The 27,548-nt window shown below is 40.0% G+C and overlaps 1 protein-coding gene across 1 annotated transcript in view; it reads right to left on the reverse strand.

Moving 5' to 3' along the window:
- The window catches only part of csgalnact1a (chondroitin sulfate N-acetylgalactosaminyltransferase 1a), a 41,037-nt gene that overhangs the window by 4,317 nt on the left and 9,172 nt on the right, over positions 1-27,548 (reverse strand). Inside the window, exons 2-7 of the mRNA XM_014979091.2 lie at positions 19,247-20,524; positions 13,655-13,871; positions 9,902-10,003; positions 2,348-2,526; positions 1,285-1,379; positions 1,064-1,145 (exon numbers count right to left, since the gene is read on the reverse strand). Of these exons, the coding sequence (XP_014834577.1) occupies positions 1,064-1,145; positions 1,285-1,379; positions 2,348-2,526; positions 9,902-10,003; positions 13,655-13,871; positions 19,247-20,045 (1,474 nt within the window). The 5' untranslated portion in view covers positions 20,046-20,524. The remainder of the gene's footprint in view (positions 1-1,063; positions 1,146-1,284; positions 1,380-2,347; positions 2,527-9,901; positions 10,004-13,654; positions 13,872-19,246; positions 20,525-27,548) is intronic.

Raw genomic sequence — 27,548 nt, forward strand, 5'->3', positions numbered from 1 at the left:
TAGCTAAAAGTGTTTTCACAGAGCTCAGACTGTTTTAGTGAGAGGGGAAATGTCTATGACTAAGACAGGAGGCCGAGCAGCCTTCTGTTAAAGCACTTTAGATGGTCATAGTCTGGATGTGTCTTCACACATTACTCACTGCATGAATCATTTGGCTAAGATAAATTGATCGAGTTAAACCTTTGACAATTAGTCCTGGAGTCTATGTGCAAACAAAAGCAAGTGCAAAAGGCATATGGATGGAAAGTTGAGTGAAAGGAAAATATTTTTGGTAAAAAAAAAAAAAAAAAGTGCACAAAAAAGAAACTTGTGAAGCCAAACCTATTTAAGAATTTGAGGAAGAATATCAAGGCACACACTGAAGCTAGGGAAAGTGCATGAAGAGCCTCAACACATAGAATTATCCAGGACATTAGTCACGAGTAAATTAGGTTGTGTTACATCACTCCAGAACTAGAGATGCCAGGAGTGTTTTTATCATTTTAAGCACAAACCCCAGCTACATACTGAATGCATGTACTATACTGCACATAGCTTCACTCTTGAGTAGGGTGTTAGTTATTTTTATAAAAAATAGTTTCTTATTGGTCCTATGCAATATTTCATTCTTTTAATAAACTGGATTTTGATTTTTAATGAGCAGTGAACCGTAATCATTTCAATTAAATCATCACTCTGTGTGTAATGAATCAATGTGATACACGAGTCTCACTTTTTCATGACAGACAGACAGACAGACGGGACATAGGAAGATTCTGAGCTACACTGTTGCTGCTTTATTAAATTACCGTTCAGGGTAATATAATAAAACCAAAGCTCCGTATTGTGAATAGTAATGCAATCCTGAGCTATTAGTGCTCTGCTGTTTCTCATGTCCGTTCTGCAGCGGCACCATTAGGACAACAGCGAGGATATTACTGCCGCGTCTGATGAAGCCGTTTTTACTGTGCAGTGTCACGCCTCTACTCAGACAGTCAGCCCTCAGGAGGAACTGATTATGGATTCCCGAAGCCGTTGTAAAAGTGGTGTTACTGCTATGTAAATTCTGTTGTGTAACCCTCACCTATGTTGATAAAGTCAGACCTGTATTGGCAGGTCATACCAAAACCGAAATCCCTCCAAAAGCCCGTGTCTTTCTTGATCACCTAGAAGGAGAGTTGCAAACGTATTGTGAAACACGCACAGTAGGATTTGGAGACTTAGCTGCAGAAGAGGATAAGTATTTCTAAACCGTCTCCACAAGTAGTCAGGAAAATGAGAAAGTATGGATCATTCGTGTGTTACCAGTTGTTGCTCCACGGGTGGGATGTGCTCTGGACTTCCATAAATGAGGGCAGGGTTGTACTGGCTGAATAACACGGGGTAGAACACCTTTTCACCTGCAGGGACAAAGCAGCGTTTGACATTTGCTGGTGATCTTAGTGATACTTTAGTCAGCCAGAGTTTTATTAGTCCCAATAATTATTTCGCTGGATGGAACCACCACCGAGATTTCAGACTGAAGCATAGAGCAAATGTGGTGATTGATCACATTTCACACCATGTACCCTTAATTCATTTATTACCAGTGTGAACTTTAATTTAACCTCAATTACACATTTCCAAGTCGAAGCTGTTTTTTTTCCCCCTCAGATATCTGCAGTTCGTTTCTCTCTCCAGTCTTTAAAATGTCTATTTGGGCCCAGAGGGAGTCCCTACACCGAAACCGTATCAGCACAATGTGAAGTGCTTCTATTCTGGGCTCCTCCTGGATTTCTGAACTCCTCGTCTCTTCTCCGACAGCAGCACTTATCATGGAAAACGACACGCCGGTGACAAGAAATGCCAGTGGAAAGTTAATTACCAGATTTGTCAGGGTGCTGCTGCACACAACAGGCAGCCAGGATCTATTCCTCTCAAGTGTGGAGGAATGGATAGATTTGATAGAAAAGATGAAGGGAATTTACTGTCTAGCTCATTTTTAGCTGTGTAGGCAAAGTGTTTTCACTTTTAGTTTCGAAAAACAAAGGGCTGAGAAGTGGAAAAGGATCCCATGCTCACTGTGAAGTATGGTAGATGATCTATGATACTGTGGGTCACTTGGATTGTTCCATTTTGTCAGGTTTTATCGATGCATACCTCCACCTTTTACTGTTAGAAAGCCCTATAAAAATGAACCAACTCACTTTCTCCACTTAGTTAATATTAATGGAGCCTCTCGCCAGAAATAAACATCTGTAAAATCAGACACACACTGCTTCTGATTATTGTGTGAAGCTACAATTAGCCAGAAGTAAAAGCTGTAATGTTTTCAGTGTGGAAGAGACTTTGGGTTGTTTTCTGTCATAGAGTTCGTGCAGCACATCACCTGGCTGCGTGTTGAGTCTGCAGGTGTTGAGGAAGTCGGCGGTGAAGTAGATGTCCACATCGCAGAAGAAAAGCAGCACGTTGCCTCCCTTCCACGCCCGGGCCCCGACGTCGAGGCCCCGTCCCCGAGAAAACTCCTCGTCCAGCTGAAGCAGCGTGTAGTTCTTGAAGCTGGTCTCCCTTTAAAACGCGCGCGCACACACACACACACACACACACACACACACACACACACACACACACACACACACACACACACACACACACGAGTCATTAGAGAAGAAGTATTTATTAATTCTGTTTACAAGTGTTTTAAAAGCATGGATGAAATTGTTCTCGACAATTTTCTCAGACTGCTTTGATTTTTTTGTCCTGTATGTGGCTGATTAATGGCATTATCTCCCATCTCTGAAGCATGGAGATATTATTTAAGTGCAACAGCGTTTACATGCATCGCCAATGAGCAATATCATTAAATCATTAAAAAAAAAAAAAAAAAATCCTGAAGACCTGAAATGGAAAACAGCTTTTAGACTTAGTAGACTCATTTCAGTGCTGATTTGGATCTAGATGACTGAAGAGGAGTCACCAATTCGGGCCGCAGGAAAACGAGCCCGTCTGTCTCTGTGGGTTTTCGTTGCTGTGGCGCGAGTAAGGAGAAACAGCTGGATCCAGATGCACACAGCTGTGGCTTTTTCTTTGATCATAACAATTCACACCGTTGGTCACCAATCCTTTACTCCAACGTGCGCCCACGTAGACACACAGCAGATCACACACGCATATCCCCTCATCTTTTTCACAGGGAAAAAGTGGCTCACGTGTCCAAATTTAAAGCAGAACACACAGATGGAAACATCATTTTTCATACAAGTGGCTAATAAAACGCATGGAAAAAGCAGCTACAAAGATTTCGTTAGAGGAATTCACTGTAACGAAGGGAAAAAGTTTTTCCCTTTAGGTAGTTTGAATCACTCAGAGTGTCATCCCTCTGCTACGTAAGGGTTTTTAAGTCCATGAATGGTGTGCATTAGCATATTTTCCTCTTGCACTAATGCGTAAACACCTTTGACGCATTCCAAACCTTTCCGCCTCTCCCATAAATACGACAGCGAAACCTTTTGATCCTGAATATCTCTCAACCTAAAAATAAATAAATAAATAAATAAATAAATACCAGCACCATGATGCACCTTATTGCTTATTTATCCGTCTTCACATTCCAAAGATTTCTGATGACTTCAAACTTCCAAGACGTATGATGTTCGCATGTAACTACATGTCGGTGTGTGTGTTGTGAGGTGCAGTCGGCTGACGCGCAGATAACAGAGTCCATATCTGTCAGCACAACATGAATCCAAACAGACCGAGTGTCGGCACGGAGTCCCAGGAGAGCAGGACCGTGTGCAGCCGGCACCAAACTGTCCACAGATGGCAAACTGCAGAACAATGACTCTGCTTGTTTTGATCGACTTTAACGCGACTCCAGCTGCATTTGTGTGTTGATTCAGTCTCAGCTTTTAATGTGACAGGAAGTGAGTGAGAGATCAACCGAACCCGTAAACTGTTAAGAGGAGCGCCTGCAAGGATTTCGTCAGCATTACGGTGCCTTGGAATAGCATTCAATCTCTGACCTTTTTTCACGTTCGGCCACATTGCGTCCACGAACTTTAAGATGTTTTATTCTGATTCTGTGTGGCAGGAGAACACAAAGAAACGCATAAACTGTGAAGTGGAAGGGAATTGCTACATGGAGCATTTTAAACTCGTACCAAATTCTAAACTAGAGTAAACCTGGACTCTAACTGGGGCATTATAAGACATGAAAAGCTTTGATCTAAACCACTCCATTATGACTGACTGCATCTTTAAAGTTATCCTCCTACCTTCTGGTGAACCTCCACCACAGCCTCAATCCATTTGTAGTCTAACAAATTTCCTTTCATAATCCGTCTCTGTTCATCAACACTCACCAGCTTTCCAAGTCCTGGTTAAGAAAAGCATCTCCAAAACATTGGAGGAACTGCAGCTCTCTGCAGATCCTCCAGAGGCACAACGTGCAGCTTGGCCTCTTTTTTGATTAATGATTGATTTACTGTGCCTTACGGTGAACCACGTCGTTGCGGGTCTATCTAGGGTTTTGCCATGGTATCTTCATTTTCAGGTGAGGAATTGAAGAGTGCCTCATGGGATGTTCAAAGCGCAGCAAATTATTTTATAACCAAGCTCTGCTTTAACATTTTCCACAACTTTATCCCTGACCTTTCTGCCGTATACCTTGGTTTTCATGAAGTTGCTGAATCGCATCTTCTCCAACAAACCTTTGAAACCTTCGCAGAAGAGTTACTGATATTAAATAACACAAAGGTGGACTGCATTAACTCTTTAGCTGACTTCTAAAGGCAAATAAACCTTGGGTGTATTTGTAAAATAAAACATATAGTATATAAAGCTCACATATGACTTTCTATCCACTTCCCAATAGGAACTACTTTGTGTAGCTCGCTAAAATAAAATCAATTAGACATTTGTGTATTTGCTGAAAAGAAGATGTATCACTAAGGTGTCATTCGATAAAAATAAACTTTGACCTAATTTTTTAATTGCTCAGACTTAACTTGTTCTTTTTCCTCTGTGCTTGGAGTAGCTTACAGCTGGAACAATTAGTCTGTGGGCGAGCGTGACAAGAGTGAGGACAATAAAGACGCTGCATTCAGCTCACACCACTGTCTCTTTCCTGTGTTTTGTCTAGACATTGGAAAGAAAGTGTCACTCGTGAAACAATATTTTTGTTCCGATTTACTGCTTTGTCCTGTGGCCTTTCACCTATTGAAAGCCTATAAACACAGCAAGAGCGGTGGGGAGCGATATTAAATCTAAAGTCTACATAAATGTACCAGTTTCATGATTACTTAGGCTGCAGCCGCAGTTCAGTTTGCAAACAATTCAAGAATGCATTGAATAAAACAAACGGCTTTAAAAAAGGTACAAGTGGGCGAACTTCGGACAAATCCCCAGTGACCCACTTTGTACCGAGCTAAGCTAAGTTTCTTGTGCATATTTACATTTCAAACACAGCCGAGGATAATCCATCACTTGTTGAATGATGCTGATAAATTCCTGGTTATTTGCAGTAGTGGACGTTGAAAGCCAGGTTTTTATTTTGTTTTTTTGTTGTTTTTTCTTTGAAAGAATTGGGTAATTTACCTTTTCATAAACTGGTAGGGAAATCCTATTAAAATGAAATCACTGACTGAATTTGCATGTTGCCCAAACAGAATGCGAAAAGAAACTGATAAAGAGGGCTCAGCCAGCAAAAGTCAGCGTAACCCTACTTAAATCCACGTTTTCATAGACGCTTTTATCATTTTGATCTTTTGTCACCCACACATCGCCACACCCCTCCGCTTGTTCCAACAGATTCCTTTTCACTACTGCAGATGAGATGGTCTGCACCCTGTTTCAGATGAAACTATGTCAGAAAGAAGTCTGAGAAAAAAAACTCCCACAATACGTCTCAGCTGCAGGTCTTATCCTGTTAGCTACACTCGGTAAGGACAGGGTGGAGGATGCTGAGTCAAAGCGTGACGCTTGTTGATGAAACGGACTTCGGTCTAAGCCCCAAATCTGTGGCTTCTGTTTACTCCTGTCACTTTTGGTTGGAGGCCAACTGAGCCTGCTTCCTGTAAAAGTAATGATAGTGGTATTGGTTTTTAAATGGGAATCCCAGTGCCATCATTTTGCTCGAGTTTGGAAAAAAAAAAAAAACATTCAATAGCTATTGAATGCATTGTCCTCATTTCTTTTCATACATCAAATGTCTCTACAATCAATACTATAGCATTGTATTAAATGGCTTGGCTTGTAGTCAAAATGAGGAACTGAAGCATGCTGCTCTGCTCTGCTCATTCCTTTAGTTAGAAAAAAAACACAATCAGTGAAGTGAACAATGCTTTATGGGATGTTCAAACCGGCTACAAAGGAACCCCAGAACAAGATTCAAAGAAATGCAGGATTCACTTGCCTCAGTTAAGGTCAGAGGTCATGTGTCCACCATAAAAATAAAAAAAAGAGAGACTGCGCAGAACACATTTTGATGACTGATGAGGACCGATTAGACAAAAGCTAAACTCCTTAGAAGGCGTGTGTCCTGTTATATCTGGTGTAAAAGTAACAGCTTTACAGAAAAATAGCACCATGTGGAGGTGGTGTTATGGTCTGAGGTTATTTCGTTGCTTCAGGACTTTATGTGATTATGTGACATGAGCTTAAAAAGGATGTTCATGATTAAAAAACCTCTTTGTGGCTGAATTACAACAATTCTGCAAGTCCTCCACAGCTGGAAATGACTTATTGCAAGTTATCCCAAACACTTCATTGCAGTTGTTACTGCTGAGGTTGGCCCAGCCACTTACTATGTTTAGGTGGCTGTAACTTTTTCCACACAGGCTTACGCAGGTTTGGATTTTTTTTCCCTCCCTTAATAAGAAACAACTTCATTTAAAAACTGCATTTTGTGTTTACTTGTGATGTCTTTGAATAATATTTAAATTGGTTCTGTTCTGGAAATTAGGAAGTCACACTTGCTAATGTCAAGTGTGAAAAAGGGCTTGTATGTTCATGCAAACAAGTCTATCATGACAGCAGCTAAAGTTAAAGTTAAATACTTAAATAAATAGCTGATCACACTCTTAGGTGAGCCTCGACCAGACTGGGGAGACCAGGGCCCCGTCCTGGAGCCAGAAGCTCGGCGGCGTGTGCCCAAAATATTTCAATCATTCTCAGTTGTGAATATTTGTCTGTTGGTTAGCAAGGTCAAAACAGGAAACCATGCAAATGCTTAGCACCATCATTTTAATAATATTTTCGTTGTGAGCTAACTGAAGGATGAATTTTACACTGACATTTTTTTTATTTTTATTTTGCATGATTCTTCACGAGTTCCACCCTGCACAACCCTGGAAACAAAATGACTCATGCTTTATTGTTGATTTAACCGTCTGCTTTGTATGTAGAATGAAGGTTGGTTGATTTTTTTCCCTCTAAACAGTTGCGTAAAAGACAAAACTACCTGGTACTTTAGTGAGCCAGATAATCAGTAGTCCACACGTGTAATGGGAGGGTGAACGCAAGCCGGCAGAGGCCTCGGGCAAAACGGTTCCACGAGTTAATGACGCCGAGTAATTTGTGCAGTGCATCTCTGAAAGATCTGCGAAAGAACATGAAAACTGTGCAGCTCCGATTTGTGAGCCTTTAAATCCATTCATAACCTCCCTGTACTTCTGACCAGTTAATTCATCCTTGGGGGGGGGGGTTTTCACAGGATTTACTTGAGCCATCCGAGAAGTGACTGAAATGCCACAAATAAGGTGCGACTTATTAAAAGGAGAGAAAAATAATGGAAATTGTTCAAATGAAATGATTCACCACGTCATGCAAATGTTTTCTTTTATCTTTTTTCCAGTTTTCTACATAATCCTTGTTTTTATCTTTATCCTTGGGATTTAATGTTTTTTTTTTCTCTCTCCGTGTTAGCACTGCTTCTGATCTCATCTTCTGAGTTTTTCTGTTTTTTTCCCCTGCAGCCATCCGCTCCTCTCTGTGTCCACAACACAGTCATTATTTATGTGTATTGACTGACTGGTATCCAGTTAGATCAGATCACTCGCGTTTCTCTCTTCTTCACACGCCGTCTCCCTCCCTCTCCAATCATTCCTGCTATTCCTCTTTGTTTCGCATCGTTTTATACCTCCATTCCGAGCCACGTAGGGCTCATAAACTCACAGGACCCCCCCCTGTGACTGGGTTTGAGGCTTTGAAGTGCAGGATTTCAAAGCCTTATATTTGAAAGTACAGCTTCTGATTCAGTCTATTTTTAACAGGCATCCCAAGTGTCTGGCAGAAAAAGGTTAAAAAGTGAGAACCGACTTTCTTACAGGTTCACCAAAAATGTTTTCCATGCATCTAAATAATACACAGCGAGAACGTAAACTGTGTTAATTGAAAGCAGAGTGTGACTGCAAAGTGATCTTGCATTAGGAGTGGGGGGGAAGATCAACTTGCTTGAGGCTATTTGTGAGAAGAAACAAACTAAGCCAGTGGAGCTGAGCTGAATCTGTTAAAAGTGATCTGCAGAAACAGATCTCCGTCTCAAATGACGCCGACATCGCTGCAGGGAAAATTATGCCTGGGAAATAAAATGTGTTCATCTACAGTTTCATTTATCCATGTCAAAAGTTCAATAACATTCTGTGCAAAGGTAAAAATGTAGAAACGGGAAGGTTATTCGTTCCGATTTGCTTCTTTTAAAATTGATTCCCCCCCTCAAATAGATGCAGCAGCATTTGCATCCTCGCCAAAGGCAGGGAATCCCCTTCACCATTTTCCTCTCATTAAAAAGAAGAACCCAGCCTCTGGAAAACTTTATACTAGGGAGATATTCATGCAGACATGGCTTGATTATAAGAAACGCCATCCAAATTGCTCTTAAAGTGACTATTTACAAATTAAAACAAATATGTTGGTAACAAACAACTTTCGACTTAGGGTGAGAAATATTAAACAGCTAATTAACAACTCCAGAGAAAAGCTGAGGGGTAATATTGCATTATTTATTATATGTTAAAACATTTTTTTATTTCATTAATACTTGTGACGTGTGGGATTAATAACAGTAACTCTTTTAAACCACTAAAAAGGTTTGATTCATATTGTAAGTTTTGTTGTCCTACAGATACAATGAAAATAAAAAATAAATAAAAATCACAAATTAACGGTGCTTTTTAATTTCAAACTGTGATAGATCACACCCTGATGCGTTTTGCTGTACTCTAAGACGAACCCTAAATCTCTTTGGGATCCCATTTCATCCAAAACCATCTTTCAGAGATCCCATCTTCATTTCAACCTTTTTTTTTTTTTTAACAAGTTTGCTTTTCTTTTTACTCATTACTGAAAGTTTAACTCTGCCTGTTTTAGAAATCACCGACAGCGAGACAATGAGACGTTGTGCAACACTGGAGATGGTCCGACTGCTTCAAGGCCACACGCAAACCTTTGGGCCCACATCACCATAGAAACCCCTCAGGGAATCAGTCACTTCAACTCGCAGTGGACCTGACTCCCGATCAGCCAACAGCTACTGTCTCCCTAGGTGGTGACTGTGCATGCGTATGTGTGTGCGTATGTAGAAATCTGTGCCAAAAAGGGCTGAGTGAGTGAGGGATGATTGCAGGCATGTTGTAAATTATCAGTGTTGGCTGGAAGCTTTTCAGCTCTTCTGTACGGGTGACACGCTGCTCCATTATTCATTAGATACATGAGTGGCTGTGGCAGGATGAAGAGCCAGGAGGAGTGTGTATGTTTTGCATTTGTGTGTCATGACAGGAAGAATGATTACAGAGGAGATTATTCTGGTTATGTGTGGAAAAGTGGCCCAAAAAAAACAAAACAAAACAAAAAAAAAAAAACATATAGTTTTGCAGCGCTTATTCTGTTTGTTTTGTGCAGCATGTGATGCAAAACTTGGCTGAACTTGGCTGCAGATCAGACTCACCTAGATGTGTTCTCCAGAGTGCTCCGGACTTCACTCATCTGCTCTTTCCCAAAATACACCACGGTCAGATGTACCCGGCCATCCTGACGCACACAGACTTCCCTGCACACAAAGGATGGGACGTTAGGGATGAAAGCTTTATGTAAACCGAGCGGAGACTCGAGGGGGTTGACAGGAAGAAGGAAAATCAAGGTGACAAGAGTTTTTACAGGAGGCTTCACAGTTTCACTAGGGCCAGAACAAAAGAAGAGGAACAAGAGCTTCAGTGCTGGGCTGAGACTCTACTTTTAAAAATCTATGCACGTCGATTTATGATGATAAAATATTCTTAATGAGGGAAAGGACAATTCTCACTAGACACTAGAATATTTTCAGGCTGCACATAGTTAAAGTAACATAACTCTGCCTCTCTCTCGCCTGCTGCTGCACACTGCCAGTCAGCTGGCTGCTACACCTTTCCTTTCTCAAATAAAATACAAAGTTCAGCTGCTTACTCACAAAAACTCCAGCAACATTTATGATGTGGGAACTGAAGAAGCATCACCCGTCGCTTCTTTTACGATGACGGCATTTTAAAACCGCTGTTGGCGAGCTGCAAGCTGCTAAAAAGCCAACTGAGAGGATAGTGGGATTAATTAACCAGCCAATATCAGAGTATTATAGATGTTTTAGACTGAGAGAAGCAAAAAAGCCAAAACAATCTGCTTAGTAAACTTGAAAAATTATTTTGAATGCATCACAATCATTCTGTGCAACCAATACGCCGTTTCAGCTGCATTCGGAATAATTGTCGATTTTTTTTGCGTTTCACTTTACAGTTATTAGATCATGTTTTTGAAATTCTTTTTTCATATTCGAGTAAAATCCAAAAGGTGGTTTTTCCAAAGTTTATCATACCGTGGGAATCTCATGCCTAACTTTAGAGAAAATGATGTCAACGGCAATGTGTAGGAAGAGATCAAATAAAAAAATGGATAATCCCACGGATTGATTTAGTAAGCAATGCAGACTCAAAGGAAACAACAAAATAATAAATGGACGAAGCCAGATGAGATCGCCGTTTCCACGAAATGTGTCAAAGCGTGACCAAGCCGCCCACATATGTTCAACGACCCATCCACGTATCTATTATGTAAAGGTTTTTGCACCTTTACATGTAATCTGTGCACAGAGACGCAAAATCACCCCCTCATGCTCCTGTTTAATGTGATGAACGACGCGCAGGCAGCCATTATTCCAGCTCAACCACAGTTAATGCTCAACACACGGGCAGAGGGAACGGCTCTGCCATCTTTGCACTTTTGATGCAACATTTAACATCTTCTCAGGCATATTAAGCAATCTTTTTATATATATATATATATATATATATATATATATATATATATATATATATATATATACACACACATTTTTTTGTTTTTTTTGGGGGCGGGGGTTGTTCCTGCTGCTGGAAGAGGGGGAGGAATATCCACTGTATTGTATTACTCCAATAATAAATCTACAGTGGCACTCCCAAGATTAAATCAGCCGATTCTACTAACGCAGGGAGTTGAATGCCGTCTGTTTGCTGAGAGCAGCAGCTTGGAAACTGATCTACATGGAAACTTGCAGCATAAAGGCTGTCTGTACACAAATGTAAATATATGCGTTGTGAAAATAAATGCAACTGTATGCACAGAGGTGATTAGCTGAGAAATTTGAGGAGATTCAAAATGAATTTAATAGATAATGGAAGTTGGACAGCATTGTGCAGTTTGTTTAAACTCAAGGTCCATCAAATTTATAAAGGAATGGAGCTTAATGTCGCAAAGTATTGCTTTCACTTTTTGGAGCAAACTCTTCTTGCTACACAAGGGGATGTTGCTTAATAAGAAGTGTTTTGAGGGGCAGATTAATATACAGACTGACACATTTGGCAGCAACAATGCACCTTTAAGGTAGTCTGCCAACATTAATGAAATTCAGAAAAGGAGACAATATAAGAACAGAGGGACCGGTTCATGCTGGAAGAAAGAAAGTGAAGTTGAAGTACTGCAAGGAAACTTAAGAAATTTGTGTTTATAATCAGTTGTCGCGTCTTTAAAGTAGAGCTTTTATTTTAAGATGGAGTGGTTTCTGTAGCAACATTTCAACTGTCAATCATGATAAAAGAAGTGGTTGCTTAACATGGCGGGTGTTACTTTGGTGTAGCATCAGGAAGTCTGCTTCCTTTACAGAAACTAAACAACAAAATTTATCTAGATACACTAAAGCCCTGTGATCAGAGACACCGTGAGAAATCATCTGGTGACTGGATTTGGATGAGTTTTTAAAGCTCAGATGAAAAAAAATATTAGTAGCGCAAAGGCTAAAATAGATATTCTGTTAACTACGATTCTTCTTTAAGAGCAATTGGAAATGCGGAGGAAAAGAAATTGTAATTTTTACAAAAAGCCACATCTTAGATTCTCTCCTGGTTTTCACAAAGGAAACATCCATGCAAGCCAAACGAAACTGGGTGGAGATGCCTGCAGGAATTCGATGGAGATATGTTAAACACAACACACATCATGCTGCAGATTATTTTGATTGCATACAGGCACACAGGTGTGCTCGCAAGAATTCCCCCAGAAGCATGTGTAGAAAATAAATTCTCGTAAACCCCCACAGGAATCACGACATTTTATTGCCAATGTATATAGGCTGGTGTTTGACAGCTCCTCCTTTTTCATGTGAATATTTGATCTATTTTTGCAGGCCTCTGATGGTACATTATTTATCGTCAGGGATACAAAGATTAGATTCCATATATTAATGCGCCTTTGTACTTACGAGCTTAAAAAAAATGGATTAATTGAAGAGCGAACAATGGATCTGTATAATATTAGAGTTTCACTTCTGAAATGAGTGGCAAAATATATTCAACTCGTCTTTCAAACCTTTGGTGGAAGAGAAGCATTTTCTCCCAGTCTGTGAATAAATACCCTTTTGATTAAAAAAAAAAAAGTTATTACTAAACATTCACACATGCTGTGACACACGCTGCTTTCCTCACTGCACTTTTATGAGCAGAACGTGTTTGCTCAGCAACTCCACGTCTTTTAAGTAAGTACATTTTTGCCATGTTGTGCATCAGCCACAGCAGGTCTGCCCAGGGGGGCATTTTAATGGGTTGCAACGATTCAACTAAGCAGGATTTACCATGTAAAAAGCGGCGTGATAAGTAGCAGCAGCAGCACAATAAATCACAGACATTAAGGACGACGTTTCCTCGACTGGTTGCAGCGGGCTGCAAGCATGTTTCACTGTTGGTTAGCTTATTGGTTCACTGTTGCTTACTGCCTGTATATTTCATCAAACACTTTGTCGCATGCATACAACCCAAGATCTGCTATTGATTCGATTTGAAGTACTTTGGGACGCAAGTTATGTCATTTTTTAAGGCTACAAAAGTTTCCAAGTGAAAACTTGGTAGGTTTTGAAGAAAGCTTTCTAACAAAAATAACAGAATTTTTTTTTTTACTGCAACAGCTTCCTTTACATTCACAAGCGTCAAATACATTTCCCATGATACAACCCCAGGTTTAAATTCAAAAAGCAGAAAAAAAGGCTGTTGACTCTTCCAGTAATTGTCACAATTTGTGTACTTTATCACATTTTCCTTATTACAGTAGGTGTGGGAACTCGTGAATAATTCACGGTGTTTCAGTGGCTGCTATATAAAGCTGTAATGACGAGAAGTCAATATAAAAAAAAACCCCGTCTGCGTACCTGAAGTTGTGCATGAACTGTTTGAACTTATCGGCTCGTCTCGAGAGCGGGACGATGATGTTAATCATGACATTGGTTGTGTCCATCCTTTCATTTTTGACCTTCATCAGAGGTCCGAAGGGTCGGAAGAGGACCAGACGTCTGAATTCGTGACTCGCCTCCCCTCTGAAGGTCAGCTCGTACAGCGTCCCTTTGTCCCTCTCTGTACGACTGATACCTAATGGAGAAGAGATGAACTTATGACCAAACATGCATAAAATGCAATAATAATGTTAGTGTACGAATTAAAGGAACATAAGAAGCACTTATCAGTTATTTATCTTATTTTCAACAATAGAGAAATGGCAAATTTCTCCAAAATATGAATCCTTTGACTAAAATAGTAATCTTACTACAAGTTCTGGATAAAACAGAAAAAAAAAAACTGAGGTCTTGCTTGTTAAGGTTCAACCTAGAGAAGAAAAAAAAAAGATTTTAAAACATATTTAAAATGCATTTAGTCACCTCAAACAAAAGTTGTTTGCAATTCGTCAGACAGGATTTGGCAAGTTTTATTTTTTCCTTTCTGTAGGTGTTAATTCATATATTTAACTCTGCTGCTCTAACCACAAATGTATTTCCTTTCAAATGTGACACCATTTAAGGAGAAATGCACAAAAATAATTATCACAACAAAGAAAAAATTGAGCAAAAGCACCAGTCTATTTTGTGCCCTGCTTAATTTAAAGACGGTAACGATGCAGTTTTTTTGTTTTTGTTTTTTACCCACAGCATGACTAAACCTTTATGAATAAATTCTGTGTCATACTGTGACATTTTTTTTCTCCAAACATACAAATCTAATGAGGACACATGAGACGTTGTCCAGTCGCTCTGCTGTTTTTGGGCAAAGAGCCACAACATGCAACACTGAGGCACTTTCAGACAGAGAGGCTATTTTTGTAATCTGCGCTAACATTCTTGTTACGGGCTTTACGCAGCTGCCTCCCCATGAGGAAAGACGCTTTCCAATTTTTCTGCCTTTACAAAGATTTTTACTTGCCTTCAGACCTGATGAGATCACTTAGCAAAGAGAGAAAAGCGAAACCTAATAAAGAAAAAATGGGAAGTGGGGCCAGACAGAAGTGAATCAGATAGGAAGTAGGACTGAAAAGAGAATATGGCATACCAGTGAAAGATGACGGACTATTTGAGGATGATGGATATGAGGAGCAGTACAACAGAGGGGTTTCTATGGGCAAAGATAGACAGCGCTGATAGCAGCCCGAATTAAATGGTGCTAAATTGGCGAGCTTCCTGTGATCGGGGGCCTCGTTTCCCAGAGGGACACGATGAGCTTTCATTTAGTGCATTTGCCAAACAATTTAGGGTAAAAGCCTTCACTTCCTGTCTTCTGTCTCAGAGCAATTTTCTGTCTCTTTTGGAGGCCTTAGTGGCTGGATGGCTCATTTTGCAAACCTTTATTGCTTGTGTTTAGCTTCCAGTCACTGGTTTGTTAATGCGGCTTTAAATCTCTGGAAAAATGCTGATGCCATTCTCTTCTTCTTGGCTGGCTTCAATTTAGATAAGAACTGCTTCTTCAAGATGCAATGCAATTGATGGGCATTAGGGAGAATTAAAATATGTCTAGCAGAGAACTGCCAAGTCACAAAAAGCAGACAGCGTGGTCTAACTCTCCAGACAACATGGGAGCTATTCTGAAAACGCACACAGATACATTAAGGAGTACATGCGCAAAGAAATCCAGTGATGACCGGAGTGAGATTACTTTGTGCTCATCCTTGGCCTTTCTGATCGGTAAGCCCAGTTCGACCAGGTTGTGCCGACAACAAAACCATTTCATTGTGGAAGTTACTGAAGTTAGCATCTTTCAGGAGTTAAAATTATAAAATGAGGAAGGAGTACCAAAAGTGAAAGAGTACCAAAAGTGAAACTGAAAGTTGGACATCAGCAGATAACGAGAAGCCAAACATGTCCTTTTCTTGGATTGGGAAGTGTTTGTACTTTTGGAAAACCTCAGAGTTTGGAATCGATTGGACATGAGATTCTTTTTAGAATGATGACCTTGAGTAACAATGTTAAACATGTACAACATGGTTGAATTGACATTAAACATGTCTTTATCTGGACTATATTGATTATATATTTCTGTATATAAACTCAGTCTATTTATTCTGTAAAGTGCCTTAATGTAACATTTGTTGTGACTGTGGAACATAAATAAGCTTAACAGAGTTGCTTTAAAAAATACAAAAATTATTCCTTTCTGTGGCCACAATTATCCACACACCTTTGAGTATGTCATCATGACAGCTGACGTTTTTATTTGCAATATGAAATCTTCCAGCTACTGTTATAATCCCATAGTTAACGATCCTGTTAGCAAACTTAAGTCTTTTTTTTATTATTATTTTTTAAATTTACCAACATGTTTCTTCAGAGAGAAATTAATATTTAAGTCTATGGCTGGTCAACTCCAAAAAAATCCATTTGAATCCCCCTGCATACCCGTATGTAGCCCTGCATTGCAATGCATAAAACACCAATAGCATGTTCTAGAGAGCATCTAATGAAAAATGTACTACAATATACCTTGATGCAGGTAATTCAAATTCAAAAATACTTTATCGATCCCAAAGGGAAACTAAATTAATTTAATCAGTCCCTCGCTAGTCAAAGTTAAGAGAAGAGTGTACTAATTCTACATGAAGTACATTAATGGGAATGGCAGGAATGCTACATCTTTAATATTCCCACTAATGGTGGTAATTGCAAATATAACATGGCAAATAGTTTAAGAGGTCTAATTTCTAATAAACTTGTTTTAAAATAACAGAATCCCGTTATGCTGAAGTCATGGCTGTATAACACTGACTGCTCGCAGGCACACACACGCACAAACAAACACACACACGCGAACACACGCAGTCGCACACTTCCAGTTTGAATGAAGAGCAGCTGTGCTTATTTCCTGCGGTTTTGATCTGAGCTGAGCTGCACAAACTAAGGGGATATCCTGGCAGCACTTCTGCACAAACACACTCAGATTTATGACCTTCCAGGAATATGCAGTGCCAGTTAGAGGGACAAAAAGGAAAGAAAAAAAAGAAAAAGAAGCAGAGCTCTTGTGCTAAGATGCTTCCTGAGTTATCTGATCTCAAACAGATGCAGATGTCTACTTGAATGCGTGTGTGGGCACTCAGGATGGACTGGATGTATTCAACTCCTATTGCTCAGCTCGTTTTGAGGCACTCTGGCCATATTCTTACAAAGTGAATGCCAATCTGCCCCCGGGCATGTTGAAAGACCCCCTACTTCCTCTGACGTGTCTCCATTCATGCTGCTGAGTTTTCACAAGGACGTTTTTGTTTTTGTACACACACACACGCACACGCACACACAAAAGTAACAGAAAACCATTTAAACTCACAGGATGCATCATGCACAGAAAACTTCCTGCTTGTCTTTTATGTTAATCCCTGCAGTGACAGTAAAGAAAGCAGCTGTGGGTGCAGCAACAAAGCTCTCAGACGTGTCCTGCCATTAATGCACATATTTCTGCTGACTGGTGGAATCGGCAGCACACCAATTACGGTCCTGATGACACCCCAAAGAGTCAAATTGGGTCAAATATTATCTCAGTGTCCCTAGGTTGATCTAGCAATTTCACCTACAGTACAAGTACTTCAGAAATGGCTAAAAAGAGAAATTATAATGCGGATATTCACGTCAACCAAAACGTCTGTTCAGCCGGGTGTCCATTTTATATAAGCAAAGAGACCTTGCGTTTTCTGAGACTGTGCATCCGTCTACCAAAGGAACCATGGATCCATTTGGTGATTCATCTTTCTGCCGTAATCTGACATGCTGACAGCTCAATGCCCAAGCACATCTGAAGGCATCAAGTTAAAAGTTGAAGCTGTCGGTACAGCGGTGCTAGGCAAAGCCTGCAGGATTCATTGTGTCCTAATTAAAGCAACATTAAAGTGGCTAAGTAAAATGATTTTCATACCGTTTCCAGAGCCCTGAAATGGAACAATTTAGAGCGACTGTGACTAAAATGTCAAGTAATGTGTCTTTTGAGCTGAAAATGTCACAAGACGCTTTTAATCATTCTGGAGCACAAAAAATTCAAAGAGGCTAAAAATAATAATAAAAATCTGTCATACATTATCTCTGAGAAGGGATTTGGGTTTTGCTGGCCTCGTTAGAATAACGGTAACCTGGTTTTGTTGAACATGCTATGCAGCCAGAACAGTAGGGAAAAAAAGAGCGTAAAAATCAATAATTTTTGCTGCACCTCACAAGGTGCAACCAATGGAGACATTGGTTACACTACACAACTTCCCTACACAGAAGCTGCTATGAAAATCAAATTTTTTTTACCAGCCTTTTGCTTTAGGGACTGGTTCTGTATGAAAACAGCAGAGTATATAATTTGAAGTTTGTGGGCTATTGGTCCACAGGGGTCCGCCGATACTGAACTCGGCAACATCACAAATCAATTGTTAAAGCTCATTTCGCTTTTCCCATGTTGACTCTTTCATACCAGAGCTCATTTAATGGTACACCACAAACCCCTTCAAAGAGGCAGTATTCTCTGTTGACTTTGTGACCAAAGGATATGATAAGATGAAGCTTTAAAAATTTGCTTGTTAAAATGTATAAACCCAACGTAATGCTTGTTAAATGTGGAGTTTGGTTCGGATTTCCAGAGTAAGTGGCGTTGCTGCCGATAAAAATCAAATGACTGCTTTGCAAGTCATACTGCGCCAGCAGCTGCTGCCTGTAGCACTTATTAACCTAATTGCTTAGGTAACGACAGGCGTTAATTAATGGCAAGGCATTGCATTTCAAACAAACAAAGTGAAATCCTATTCTTTACTTGCACTATGCGAGTTCAAAAGTTACGTTTACAGGATCTACACAAATCATAATATCCTTTGAACTTTTCCTGTTTAGTCTTTGCAGAACTACAAATTTCACTGCATTATATTTGGGTTTGTATTTGTTGGATCAGCGCAAAGTCAGCGGAAAACCAAGTGTGGCACGCTTTAGTACTGTATGCTGTCAGCAGGGAGGTTTGTAAGAGGCCTTAAGAAGATGGATAGAAAATGTGACTCGAAAAACTGGGGCAGACATTCACTTGCAGGACAAAGACATACTTCAGTTCAGAATGGCCCGGTTAACTGAGAATATAAGTGGCAACACTTCAGCAATGTACACAAATGCTCTCTAGCCAATTCAACTGGGCTTAAACTATTTTGCGATGAAATAAAGGCAACATTTTCCCGTCTGCAATGAGAAAAAACTTAGAAGACATGTCGCTGTATTTGCTGCAAAAGATGACTTTACTTTTATCTATTGGGTTTTGACTCAATCGAGCTAAATTATAATGCAAATCAAACGTTCCAGGTTATTTTTTGAAAAATTGAAAGTTATTCATACATAACACAACATCCCAATAAGCTTTGGGTTGTTGGATATTAAATTACATTAAAGTTTGTGGTCATAAAAAGACAAAATGTGGGAAAAAAAAGCCACTTTTGGAAAGGAATGTAGTCATCGACTACATCAGGCAAAGTGTTTTACCTTCTATAAAGTCAGACGGTGTGTAGACTTTGCTAGTTTGAGTCTTTTCTGCTGCCACCCTGTTATCCTGACGTGATGAGGCTGTGTTGAGGCTGTGCAGAGCCGCCTCCAGCACCTCTCCCAGCTCATCTCTCTTGTCCTTCCTCACGGGTTTCTCCTCTGGATGACGCGTGAGCCCCATTTCCAGCTGGTACATCTTCTGCAGGGTGAAGCTCTCAAAAGGCACCACGGCGTACTCGTTGGGCAACCTGGTGCCGGAGCTTATCTCAGCTTTTGACAGCTGAGCTCGAAGGAACTCCTGCAGGTCAGACTGCTGGCTCTTTGCCCCCTGAACCTCTCCAAAGCCACCCCCCTGCAATTCGACGCCCCCGTCCCGCCCCTCTGGGAGTCCGTTCGCGGCCGTTTTCAGGCTCTCCTGCACCCTTTTGAGCTGCAGGCTGCGCTCCTGCAAATCCTCCTTCAGCTGAGCGATCTGTTTCTTTAAGGAGGAGATATAGAGGCGGTGCTGCTCCTCGCGCTCCTGGAGGAGCATCTGGTAAGAGTGTGCTGCAGGCGGACCCCGGCTTTGGGCAGCATCCCCTGCTCCCCTTGTCCCGCCGGGCCCTGCTCCGACCACGGGCCCTGTACCTCCGAGGCTGGGGTGGTTGGACCCTGCATGGGGTAAAACGTGACTCAGCGGAGGGTTGTTGGAATGTGGAGGGCTGCAGGTCATCAAGTAGAGGAGTGAGAGGGAGCAGCAGAGGAGCACCAGCAGGCCCCCCACACGGGACACCCAGGTTAGCAGTCCGCGCCTCAACATAACTGCGTGCGGTATCAAAGCTCACACTCTCAGTAATATCATGTAACCTCACACACTCCAGCCTCAATCAAAACAATCCGTTTCCGATGATGTTCCATCACTTAGTAAGGAGGCGGGCGACTTGTCAGACCGACGTCATTTATCCTGAATTAGGTCGCCGCCTCTCAGGTCCCAGTTTCTGTGAATTACTTCGTCATCGGAAACACAAATGGTCCACTTCGCTTCATGGTCTGCCGGACGACTCCATTCCAGACATCGTTAGGTCGTCCGTCACTCACAAGTGACTCATCTGTTTGAATTTACTACCGACTCCCTCACTCGGTCCACGCTGTCGTCTCCCTGTCTGTGTGGCTGTATCTGGGAACGACGGCAGTCAGCTGCGTGAGCGCAGAAAAAGCTGGCTGATGCATGAAGAGAACGTTTTAATGGGCACGTAAATCCTTCCTGCGGTCAGTGGTGGGGTTTTTCATCTTGGTTTCCTGACAGGGGACACAAGAGACATAAACAGTCATATTACATTCAAAGCGTTGCAAATCAGAATCCTCCCGGGCCCTTTTTGACGCACTGCTTTTAGGGTTGCGGAAAGTGCCAATTACGCATTCTTCAGGGCCACAATTTTGGAAAACAATATTGTTAGAGTAGATGTGCCTTGCTGCGAGGTGTAGAGCAACAGAGCGCCGTATATGTACATATAGCCACAGGCCAGTTCTGGATGTCGGGGCATATTACAGCTTAGTTTTAGTTACGGTTTCTGAAACGTAGCAAAAAAAAAAAAATTCTTTCATGTGGTTTCTATTGTTTAATGTTCTTTTAATGAGATGCCACAGAAAGCAGTGGAATGACTGAAGTTTTTTCTCTGGCTGTGCGGCAGTGCTGCCCCTCACCTATCTGTTGATGAACATTTCCACAGTGGCTGCAAGCGTTCAGGTCAACGAGCAAGTCAATTTGCCAAGGCCAACCGAAGACCCTTTATTTTGAAAGTACAGGCTTTGATGTATATTCCTATTAAAAGCTTGTAGAGCAAGTTCTGTGGTATATCAAAAATATGCCGTTATAACAGAGGTCAGTGGGACTAAACTTGTCGGTAAACCTGAAGTCAGGAATTTGAGAAGCTGGACTATAAAATAACAAAACGCTGTCCAGGTTTGTACAACTTTCCTTTAAAATGACTATGAAAAATAGAGAACTGAAAATAAAGCTTGCAAAATCTGTGGGCACCAAAGAGTTAATGTGACCACATCAAAACTTAAGGTGAAACGTTTCAAGCGACTGACTGCAGGCTGGCTACAGCAGCAGAAAGCTTTAATAACCATCAGCTTGCGTTACTCAGTATAGAGCCACATACAACAGCAAAAAGGTAGATACTCCATGTAACAGGCATGTTGTATAAAAATAAAACGTATAGATTACTATCATAATTCATATTTTTTAAATATAGGTTTTTTTTTAATGGGTTCTAAAGAAAAGCTATTAAATGACATGTTAAGTTACACCTGATTCCATAATATTCTCACAAAAGATGATCAAATTACGAGTCATGTTACACCTAAATATGTGATATTTATCCATATATACTCGTCAATTTTAGTAATCGTTTTCAAAATCCTCATGAAGCATCACAACCTTTAATTTGAGAGATGTTTTCTTCTAAGCTCTGATGAGTAATTGGGAAATAAAATCACTGATGGCTGATGTTTCTTAGAGCAGTGTGAACAGGTCCTGCAAAATCAGGTTGACTAAATATATAATTTGGTTAGGAATTTGCCAAAAATAACTACTACCGGTTAGTCTTTAACCGCATCAATTGAATCAAGACTTTATTTCAAATAATTTTAAAAAATGTTGATGTCCGTCAGAGTCAAAAGGTTTCTACCACTACCATCTTAATGAGTGAGTATACAGAGTAAAAAAAAAAGTCCAGAATATTTTTTTCCTCAATTAAAATGATTATGTGGTAGAAAAAAAAAAAAGTTAATGAGGGGAGCAACCATCTGTTTTGTGTAATCAGTGTTACAGATTAAAAGCCAATCGGATGGTCTGCATGCCCATTAGTGAGCAGCACGAACATCTGCTGACGCATAATTGGAGCTGAAATTATACATCAAGGAAGAAGTGTATTCCTTCATTTGACAGTAGCAGCAGATCGATAAACGTGCAAGTCTTTGGGATTGTCTCCTTATAGGCCTTCTGAAAAAAACCCCTCAAACATATTTGCTCTTTTTTATCGTAGCGTTGTAAATTTCACAGATTTAAGTTATCTAGAACCTATAGAGTCAGCGATTTAGCTTTCATTTCTTTTTGGGATGACCTTTCCTGGAAATCTACGTCTTGGAAGTTTGACAACCATCTGAAATGTTTTAAGCTTGTGAAAAATCTCCCTTTTGAACCTCAAATTGCTTGGGAATAGCTTTTTAACCTTTAAGAAGGTTCATGGACAGCAACAATTGCTCTCCTCTTGTTCAATAAGGCAAAGACAGAGTGGAATCTGTTCATTTTTGCATACTTGAGGCTAAATGAAAAATATTTTTGGAAATTTAGTGAAGACCACATGATTTTTATCCTGTCCCGACATGTAAAACCCAAAAATTTAAAGAGGATGTAATGTCTTTTAGGATGACTACATAAAAAAAAAAAAATATGTGTGCAATGGTGATATGTATATTTAGCAGTGCAAATGTGGATCTTCTGTATGAATGCATAAACATTTTTTTGTTAGTAAAGTGCTTCAGTATTTGAGCTACTGTACACGTCTGTAAATGCATCTCTGTATCAGTCTCCGTCCCTCCTGACTCCCCACACAGTCGGCTCTTTGACCCGACCGCCTGAAGCCGCAGCAAATGAAAGGATTAGTATGTGGTGGAGGTGAATACTGAACTGTGCTCCGACACATGGAGGGATCAGGAGACACAGGGCGTCTCTCCAGCAGGACGTCCACAGCTGACTCGAAAATGTTTGAGGAGAAGCTGAGCGAGGGAGAAGTGGGCGAGTTGGCGGTGGAGAGAGAGAGAGAGAGAGAGTCTTCAGAGACACAGAATCATCGTCAATTACAGGAAAACCCTGGTGATATCATTATGAAGCCGTAAATCATTTTATATGGAATGATGAACACATTTAAACGGGACACGCAGTTTGGTTTGGTAGCAACTGGTACTCATTACTTCTGCAATTTCCTTTTTTTTTTTTTAAAGTGATTACATCACTTATGTTCTTCGATTTGACTTTTTGAATATTTTTTTTGTAGACTATATATATATATATATATATATATATATATATATATATATATATATACACATACACACACACACACACACATTTCTTTTTACATTTTGGAGATTATGTCCACAACATTTTAATCCAATAGTAAAATTTTCAAGAAACAGTAAAAAAAAACAACAAAGATCACAAAGGTCACACCAGGTCACAGTTTTCTGTCTAATAACCAATTGTGAAACAGCAGCCAGCAAATAATTTCACTCAGCGTAGACTTTTCCCACATGATTCATTTTTATTGCAGTGGCTGGGCAATAGTTCAGTGACTAATATGCAAACATTTCAGTATGAAAAAAAAAAAACTGATTAAAAAACGCCAATTCAGACTGATACGGCAGTGATGTCTTTCAGATAACTCGTCACGCCACCTTGGGTGAAGCAGTCAGCTGGTTTCGCAGAGCTGCGAGAGAAAGATTCATCGCTAGAAGGAAGGCTAGTAAGATTGTTATTTATGAGCAGAGACTCATGGTCAACTCAGTGGAATAAATGACTTGATTCAGCCCCGGTCATTTCTCTCCGTGACGATCGGCACGGCTGCAGTGCAGCAAAACCGGCTGCTAAATAATCATGCTTTATTTTATTGGTGGCGGGATGCCTGGTGTTTGTGATTTCCCGTTCCCACAGTGTCCCTTCTCCTGCCCACGAACAAGGTCATAAAAAAAATCTATTCCCACGCCCCCAGATATTTTCTGTTTTAGTTTTATGGTAACGCATAATTGTTCCAGAACAAACTATATTTCCATACACAGGTCATGTGACCGAATACAAGATGCTTAAATTAGAATTTCAATTATTAAGTGAGGGGGAATAAAAACAAAAAACAACTTTGCCCAATGTGAAAAACTAAACCTAACAACTGGTCATGCCCCCATCGGTGGCAACAGCTGGCATCGGACCACCAGTAGCGTACCGTCACGCTACTACCATCATTTTGATGGTCAGTATAACGTTTGTTTTTACAACTCCTTTCATAAAGTTCCACTTTTGCTTTGTCATCCACAGAACATTCTGATCAAAGTGTATTTTAGTAACTCTAAAACACATCTTTGTGTTCATTTTGGTCAGTATTGGTTTTGAAATTCTGTTTTTGTTATATTTGTGCTCTTGCGTTGCAGCCGCACCCACTGACCAACAAAATTCAACTATGGGAGACTGATAAAGAGACACTTATGGTTTGACATTCAAACTCTTTCATGGATATCATTTTTTCTAGTCTCTTTCCTATTGTTAAAGGTTAGGTATTATGTCAGGGAGTTGTTTCATCATCTGTTTGCTAATTTCGTCATAGTCGGACCTGGCATAATGCTTTTAAGATCTTTTACCTATCCCCCCCCCCGCATCTTGTAAGCTGAATGCATAGAAAATCCTCTAGATGTTACAAGACTGCATTGATTCCACAAAATATAGCTCTTGGATATATTGTTGAGCTTCATATATAGTTGAAATAAAATATAGCTCTTCAATATGTTGAACTTACTGGATCAAACATAAGCTCTGTTTTCCATCATTTAATGACGTTCGACCACAAATCCAGAGTGCTACACGTGGTGTAAACATTCACAAGTTGCTATAGAAAAAGGGTCAAATTACACTTTTTAAAAAAAATAAAATAAAATACATTTAAATATAAAATTGAGTAAATTGAATCTGTCCAATCTGGATCCATTTACATTTGGTTACTTAACACAATATAATTAAAAATATCTTGTTTCCTGACTGTGTAAAGTGCCCTGAGATGACTCCAGCGTTGCAGTTGCTTTACACTAAAGTGAACCGAGATAAATTATTGACGATGCTAGAGCAGAGAGAAATAGGAGGTTAATTGTGAAGAGCGCAGCTGCATGCCACTTGCTCAAACTGAAATGGCTGCAGCAATGCAGATAGGATGCACACTGACTCAAAGTTTTTTTTTTGTATAAAAGACTTGAATTAGTCTGTCACATGATGTCAACCCAATCAAGGTACGGTCCACTTGAACAAACTAAAGAAAAACTACAGAAATTTTCACACAAATAAACAATAGGAAATACATATGGGTGTCACAGAACATTCTGCTCAAATGCACTATTATTTAAAGTTTTCTCTAGGGCTTGGTTAATATATTGGCTGCAAATAAATCATATCTGCCTACAGTATATATCAGCACATAACAGTATTTAGCAGCACATAACTAGGGTTGGTTTCAGTTTCTCATAGCATGCTTTAAGCTCAGCTTAGATAGTAAATGATTAGAGGAAGGGCAAAGCTTTTCAGAATTTAAAATAGTTAAAAGTTGTTCTTATTTGTTTGAGCCTTATTTGAATTAATGCATTTCAAAAATAAAATTATCCATGATCCACGGTTGATACTCCTACGTACATGTCTGAATGGTTCCTTTACAAGTGTCCGTCTTCAATGTGTCCGTTACAAGACGACTCACTTCAGGTCATGTTAATTAAGCAACAGTAAGTGCTGAAATTTTTACATTAATTAGGATCGCATTAGCAAGTTATGAGAAATGTATTTTTGTAAAGAAATAATACTTTTTTTCCTCAAATCTCAGTTCTATACTGTGTTGCTGTTGACTCATTTTGATCTGTTTTTTTCCCCACTTGGAGGACAGTTTCATAGTGGGATTTGAAAACTCTGCAATGGAGTCATTTTAGAATATTTCCTGAAAAAAAAACAAAAAACTGTGTGAATTATACTTGTAAAATAGTCCATTATCTCCTGGTCTGACTACATCACTATGCAGACTGCTCTGACTGTTGATTTTACAGTGCGCTCTTTCACCTGCGGCTAGGCTCATATCAGGGCCTCATATGAAATCTGCACAACACTTCCTGTCTTCTCTTTGTGTGGAGCGGAGACTTCCCCCTGAGACATAAGCAGGAACGACACCTGATAACAGCTTCCTGCTGTTTCAGTGCTTACGGTTTTCTGCAGATTTTAAGAAAAAAAAAAAAAAAGAAAACCCAGCCTGTGTAAATGTAATGAAGCTAAATTTGACACACATATATATATATATATATATATATATATATATATATATATATATATAAACACAGGTTTGTTTACCAACACAGCACAGAGGAAGAGGATACATTGTTCCGTTTCCTGAAATGGCTCGACTGATAAATGTGTTTTTGCCCATATCACATATTTCATTTTTCATTCAGGAAATAAAACCACAGATGTGGTGCTGAATGCGTGGGAGATGCTCAGAGATACAAAACCTCTCCTCTTAAAAAAATAGTAAAAAAAAAACAAAAAAAAACAGCTGTCATAAAGAAAATGAAATACGAGGACAAATAATTTAGTATTTGGTGACCAGCGATGTTTTCAGCTCCAGAGCTCTGCGCCCTCTGCCCTAGCTTTTTCCTCCTTTATACAAGAGCTTCCTGCCAACAGGGGATCGGCAGGCAGATATAATTTATTTGCAGCCAATATATTAACCAAGCCCCAGAGGAAACTTTAAATAATAGTGCATTTCTTTTAGAAAATGAGCCGGGAAGAGGGCGAGAGGCTGAACGAAGAGCCAGCGCTGCAGCAGACTGCTGTCAGAAAACGGAGTGAAGTTCTCTGCCCCACTTTTGTTTGACAGTAACACCAGCACAGCAGAAATCCCACTCAGGTGACGGGTTATCTCTTTATGTATGCTAGTCTGTGTTCTACAGAGCTACCTTTGAATGCCTTAGGCGTCTGACATGCCAGGTTTGACCCTCTCAATTGACTCAGACAGCTACTGCTAGTATCCAGTAAATTCAAGTTGGCAGTTTAAGGTAAACACATAATCTGAAAATCTTATAAAAAGTCTGGGAGTCTGATCAAAGGTAGAAGCGATAAAGAATAATAATAATTAAAAAAAAAAAAGAAATGCAGGTGGAAACTGCAAAGGGGATATCGCACCTCCACTTTGAAGAATTTTACTTCTGTTTTGAATAGGGCTGAAACGATTCCTCGAATGATTCGAGTACCTCGATTACTAAAATTCCTCGAGGAAAATTTACCTGCCTCGAAGCTTCGTTAATTTATGTTTTATTAGTTAGCGCACCGTGTTCCGGCCGGGACTTCATTTGCGTTGCGCGGAGCTCTCACTTCCGCCTCTGAGTTGTTGACAAAAGCTAAGTCTCAGCGGCATAAAGTCCAATCTTCAAGATTGGCCCGTGGGGATTTTATTGATTGATGATAATGCCCGACTTTTTATCGTTTTTGGGGAACCAATAAGCATCCTTAAAATGACTGGGGAAT

Source organism: Poecilia mexicana, unplaced genomic scaffold, assembly GCF_051168715.1.
Source record: "Poecilia mexicana isolate PSO_F unplaced genomic scaffold, ASM5116871v1 scaffold_12, whole genome shotgun sequence".
NCBI lineage: Eukaryota > Metazoa > Chordata > Actinopteri > Cyprinodontiformes > Poeciliidae > Poecilia > Poecilia mexicana.